The following is a 6,000-nucleotide window of genomic DNA, read 5'->3' as shown; positions in this document are numbered from 1 at the left end:
GTTCAAGCTGGTGGAGGCTCTGTAATGGTGTGCGGCGTGTGTAGGTGGAGTGATATGGGACCCCTGATACGTCTAGATACGACTCTGACAGGTGACACGTACGTAAGCATCCTGTTTGATCACCTGCATCCATTCATGTCCACTGTGCATTCCGATGGACTTGGCAATTCCAGCAGGACAATGCGACACCTCAAACATCCAGAATTCAGGAACACTCTTCTGAGTTTAAATACTTCTGCTGGCCACCAGACTTACCAGACATGAACATTATCGATCATATCTGGGATGCCTTGCAACGTGCTGTTTGGAAGAGATCTCCACCCCTTCGCATTCTTACTGATCTATGGACAGCCCTGTAGGATTCATGGCACCAGTTCCCTCCAGCACTACTTGAGACATTAGTCAAGTCCGTGCCACGTCGTGTTGCGGCACTTCTGCGTGCTTGCGGGGACCCTACACGTTATGAGTCAGGTGTACCAGTTCCGTTGGCTCTTCAGTCCACTATGTGTATGTAATGTGCCTGTACAGTCCACAGAGTGCTGCAGCTGGCTTGGCTGCTACTGTGTCCGCAGCGCTGCAGACGACGGAGGAGCAGCGGTTCTCGTGGTACGACGAGGCGCGGCCAGTGGGCTTCTACAGCAGGCCGCAGGCCGCGTCCCAGCTGCTGCCGCAGTACGAGGTCGTGCTGACGCACTGCCCCGCCGCCTTCACCACCCCACACGTCTCCGGTACGTGCCCACTGTCACAGCCGCTCTACTAACTGTACTAAGTGACTGGTTATAGAGGGTGTTCAAAAGGATTCACCCGATTTCACAGGGGTACAATATCTTCCTTCATGAAGATAAAGACTTGAGGTAAATTTTATGTGACCCATAGGACTACAAAATTTCAAAAGCACTATCTGATTTTACAGAGATATATCTATACACTCAAGCACATACAACCGAGGGGTGATTTTAAAATTTCCTTTGAGAATCAAAGATTCCATTCATCTCCCACAAATCTTTAATGTTCTCCACTGGACGTTTATTATGCATTCAGATGATTCTCAGACTCGTCTCATGCTTTTGCAGCATGTCCAGTATCACTGCAATCTTTCACAAAACCTCAAGAAATACAAAAAAAGCTGCATACCGACACAACAGGTGGCCTTGGAAGATTATTTTTTGCATGTCTATTCTTGTGATCGATGGCCATTGGTACTTCGGCTGTTCAATTACATAATAAAATAAATCACCTGCTGCTGTGGTTTTGATGTTATGTTATTATATGGCAACCAGTTTCAGTGACTCAGTACACCATTTTCAGGCCTAAGCTCAAGCTGAGGGGGTGAGCTACGATCATATATACGATCACATCAGTGGCTAACATTTATAAACTGTCCTCCTTAGAACACTGTGACAGTGATGTTGGTCTGCTCCCATCAGCTACTCCGTTGGTAAGCAAGTGAGCGGGTAGCTGAGGCAGGGACGCACAAGCAGTCCAGATTTCCTTGCGCATTTGCAGGCGAGGCCCGTTTCCCGTACTTTTTATGTTAGTGGATTTCCTATTTATCGCGACAGGTAAGGGACAAGTTGTCTCCTACCTTCTGTAGTTACTCAATCCAAAAATATATTTATAAGAGAACTAGCAATCCGACCCGGCTTCGCAGCGGTAGCATTGTCTACGGCCAGACGACTTGACTGGCGTAGTGCGCCACGAAAAACGTTAAGCAGGTGAAAATCATCTCTTTCATCTAACTTAAGCGGTGTAAGTAGCGCACGCCAGGAAAGTTATTTGGAGGCATGAATGGTATGTGTTCCACAAAGAATTGACGTTTGGAGTGACAACTCAGAGAAGTGATTGCAGCATATCGTGAGGTATGTAGTAAGTTTACAACCAATGCAAATATTATATGCGAATCATCGGTGGATGTGTGTGAGTGATTCAATATGTATCGAAATCTGACTGGAGTGGCACAAATAAAAGAAAAATAAGAAAAACCAGGCACGATCTACATGTTCGACTCATGTTACAGAAATCCTCTTGTGAAGCTTATAGCGTTTATGATAACGTGTTGAGTCTCATTGCCATAATTCGTTGTCGTGAACTCTTTGTGGCGGATTTCTTCGCCATGCAACTCTAAGAATAATCACGTCCACATGTGTGATTGAGAAAGCTGAAATCTGAGTCATCTGCTGCGCTGTTGAAAGAACGTATTGTGCGTAAACAAAACAAAGTTGCTGAAGTTATTCAAGTGCTTTTACACTAGTACTTTTCTTGAAGCACAAAAAATAAATCACGACATGTCTAGGATTAGCATGTTTTTTCTCTATGCAATTTTTCTCAAACGATTGCAGGGAAACTATTGGTTAAAGTATTTGATTATTTCAAATGTAAGTCTCACATCACAGCCTGATGATGTTATTATTCCGTTATTGGTCATATTTGTTACGATACTTCAAAAATGAAGATCGCACTGCCAGTTGTTCGAAGAATTTTCAGTGAATTAAGAATGCGAAATGGTGCAAAATACGACTAGTCAACTGGGTGAAGCAGAAAACTGTGATCGTATTTCAAAATGCGTCCCTGAACCATCTCGAGAAGTATTTCGAAATCTTGTGTGTTCATCCACTAGTAATTTCTAAATTCCAATGAAGAAGATCGTATTCATGTCTTTATGAAGTTTAAAAGGCCCAAATCTCGGCCGCGCGGGGTAGCCGTGCGGTCTTGGGCGCCTTGCCACGGTTCGCGCGGCTGCCTCCGTCGGAGGTTCGAGTCCTCCCTTGGGCATGGTTGTGTGTGTGTTGTCCTTAGTTTAAGTTAGATTAAGTAGTGTGTAAGCCTAGGGACCGACGACCTCAGCAGTTTGGTCCCATAAAACTTACCACAAATTTCCAGTTTCCCAAATCTCTTTCTCGTCAGCGGAGATCCGTTTGCCAATCTTCTGTATAATCCGAAACTGTCCAAATACATATTACGTAGCTTTTTCCCAACCACGTAGAGAATCGTGTTCGCATCTATGTTTGACTCAAGGAATGCAGGAAGCTTAAAGTTGAGTTATTTGCTACGCAGCTGGAAAAGTTTTTTATATAATCGATATAAAGTTGTATCCCATCCCTGCGTTTTACTCTATGTATAACTAATTGAAAAGCACAGTTCTTAGACTCTCATGTTTTTTCGCTATGCTACTGTTTTAAAACGAGTGCAATCAACTGGATGTCACTAACACGGGACTTTCAGGCCCCTCTGCAATTATCAGGTAGGGAAAGACGAGCTACAGTGTAACTTGGAATCCGTTAAGTTTCCTTTCTGGCGAGTATACGCATCACTGAGAGATGAGTGTTAGTTTTAAAGTCAGAATGAAAAAAACTGACCCAGGCGGGATATTATCGTGCAACCATACGTTTTCCTCCGTCACATAACATCCCTTAAAGTTCATCGTTGAATACTTCAGTTTACAGAGGGGAGCCAGCCCTGTGACCGAACACGCTGAGCTACCCTGCCGGCTACCGCTAGACTATAACTCCTGATATGAATTAGCTCACGCTTTCTGCAAACTCAAACCACTGCTGCCCTCTCGAATTAACGGCGGCTGTTCGGTATATATATCGTCAATTGAAGAGGGTCGTAATGTGTATTAGGCAGACATCTATCCAGCGCCATCACACAAGAATTCCAAAATGCATCAGGATCCAATGCAAGTATTATGACAGTTAGGTGGGAGGTGAGAAACCTTGGATTAGATGGTCGAGTGGCTGCTCATAAGCCACACATCACGCCGGTAAATGGCAAACGACACCTCGCTTGGACGATTGAACAGTGGAAAAACATTGTGTAGAGTGACGAATCACGGTACACAATATGGCAATCCAATGACAGGGTGTGCTTATGGCGAATGCCCGGTGAACATCTGCCAGCGTGTGTAGTGCCAACAGTCAAATTCGGAGGCGGTGGTGCTATGATGTGGTCGTGTTTTTCTTGGAGGGGGCTTGCACCCTTTGTTGTTTTGCGTGGCACTATCACAACACAGGTCTACATTGATGTTTTAAGCACCTTCTTGCTTCCCACTGTTGAAGAGCAATTCGGGTATGGCGATTGCATCTTTCAACACGATCGAGCTCTTGTTCATAATGCACAGCCTGTGGCGGACTGGTTACACGACAATGACTTCCCTGTAATGGACCGGCCTGCACAGAGTCCTGACCCCAATCCTATAGAACACCTTTGGGATGTTTTGGAACGCCGACTTCGTGCCAGGCCTCACCGATCGGCATCGATACCTCTCCCCAGTGAAGAATGGGCTGCCATTCCGCAAGAAACCTTCCAGCACCTGATTGAACGTGTAACCTCGCCCTCACTTATCGACCGTAATGACAGTGAAAAATTAAACCGCGTGTACCTAATGGAAATTTGGGAAAAGCAATCGTCACCGAAGTTAATCTGTCGGTAAAGAGGGAGGAAAGGGTTACATCTAAATGAAAGGAAAAATGCAAATGAAATTGGTGGAAATTAATTTTGAGAAAAGGGTAAAATTAATAAAGGAAGTAAATGTGCGGCCGTTACGTTAACAATTAACTAGCGGTAATTAGATATTTGAGATTGGGCGGAAATTACGGTCGCCAGTCCTATGGACAATTACTGTAGTGACTGTAAAAGAAAGGTTATTACACATATAATTAGCATTAGAAGCGTGGCAACTGAAGGTTGACACGTGTAGTGTGAAAACTGAATGTTTGTCTGAAGTAATAAATTTCGCTACACTCTGACTTAATTTAGCAAAAGAAATAATAAAACCGGAAAATTGAAAGTTAATTTAGTGACTGAAATTAATGGTGAGCTTTGTTTCTGAAGCACATCGAAATTCAGTAAAATACGGTTAGTCTTGGGCTACCTCAACAATCATTTAAAAAGCTACTTGAACTTGAACTAAATGATTCTGAACAATTAACAATAGTAAAATTTAGTACGTAACAAGCTGAGCTGCAGTCACAGGTAAGCTAAAATATGCTAACAAAACTCGCACTCTTAATTTATGCTTGTGTAATCTAAATATAGTAGCCAGCTATGAATACCTTAACTGAACTTTGAAATTAAAGCAGTGAAATCGAATGATATTACTTTAATGCTGGCGTTTGACTTTCAACGACACTCGGGTTGATTCCGGAAAAGGAAGGGACCCTGCTTGTTAATGCAATTGGGACAATGAGCAACAAAGGTTCATGCTACGTTGCTGTAATTGAGTGAGAAAAATTTTAAAAGCTGAGGTCTGCCATACAGTTCTAAAACTTTACGTGCTTCCAGTCTTCCTTGTTGGTTGATTGATGGTTTGAAGTCGTCGATCGAGGAGGTGGCGACAGTCACTCATTGTCGGCCGTCGCTGTTGCAGAATCTGGATGTTGGCGCGCCTTCTTCTCGACACGGTCTCCAGCCGAAACGGGCTCTTGATGTGTGCCAGCTAACGCTTCCCGTCCGCGACACCATGTCAGAAACTAACATAGCAAGTCGAGCGCAATTACATGCTGCCAAGCCACGAAAGCGCGGCAACTCGCGGGAGCGTCACACAACACACCTGCTCCACTGCACTACCCCAGCCAGACTCCCTCTGCCCGCGCTCCACGCGGCCGAGTTCACACTACCAAAGATCCTAAACACTTTGGTTCTCCACACGACCTATCGATGTATTCGTTCGATAGCATAGTTTTTCCTAGGCCAGACCCAGCGTAAAAATACAAATAGTATTTACAAAACATCGACATAAATGCATATAGTAAAACAATTACATTATATAAAGACACAGAAATGTCATATCTTTAGGTAACAAAATAAGGAAAAAAAATTATAGTACAATAGATGGAAATAGGAGGATATGCATTTCCGGCGTTACAAACGTATGCCTGCGACAGTGGAAGCCGTCATCAAGGCAAAGGGTAGGCCAACACCAAATTGAATTCCAGCATTACCGATGGAGAGCGCCACGAACTTGTAAGTAATTTTCAGCCATGTGTCCTTATACGTTTG

The 6,000-nt window shown here is 44.0% G+C and overlaps 1 protein-coding gene across 1 annotated transcript in view; it reads left to right on the top strand.

The window, feature by feature from the left end:
* Nucleotides 1-514: 514 nt before the first annotated feature.
* The window catches only part of LOC126234658 (glycine receptor subunit alpha-2-like), a 28,898-nt gene continuing 23,412 nt past the window's right edge, over nucleotides 515-6,000 (top strand). The window contains exon 1 of the mRNA XM_049943427.1: nucleotides 515-728. Coding sequence (XP_049799384.1) covers nucleotides 515-728 — 214 coding nt within the window. The remainder of the gene's footprint in view (nucleotides 729-6,000) is intronic.

The sequence above is a fragment of the Schistocerca nitens genome, chromosome 1 (assembly GCF_023898315.1).
Source record: "Schistocerca nitens isolate TAMUIC-IGC-003100 chromosome 1, iqSchNite1.1, whole genome shotgun sequence".
Lineage (NCBI taxonomy): Eukaryota > Metazoa > Arthropoda > Insecta > Orthoptera > Acrididae > Schistocerca > Schistocerca nitens.
The sequence above is the reverse complement of the archived record's forward strand: the minus strand, read 5'-3'. Positions and strand labels throughout refer to the sequence as shown.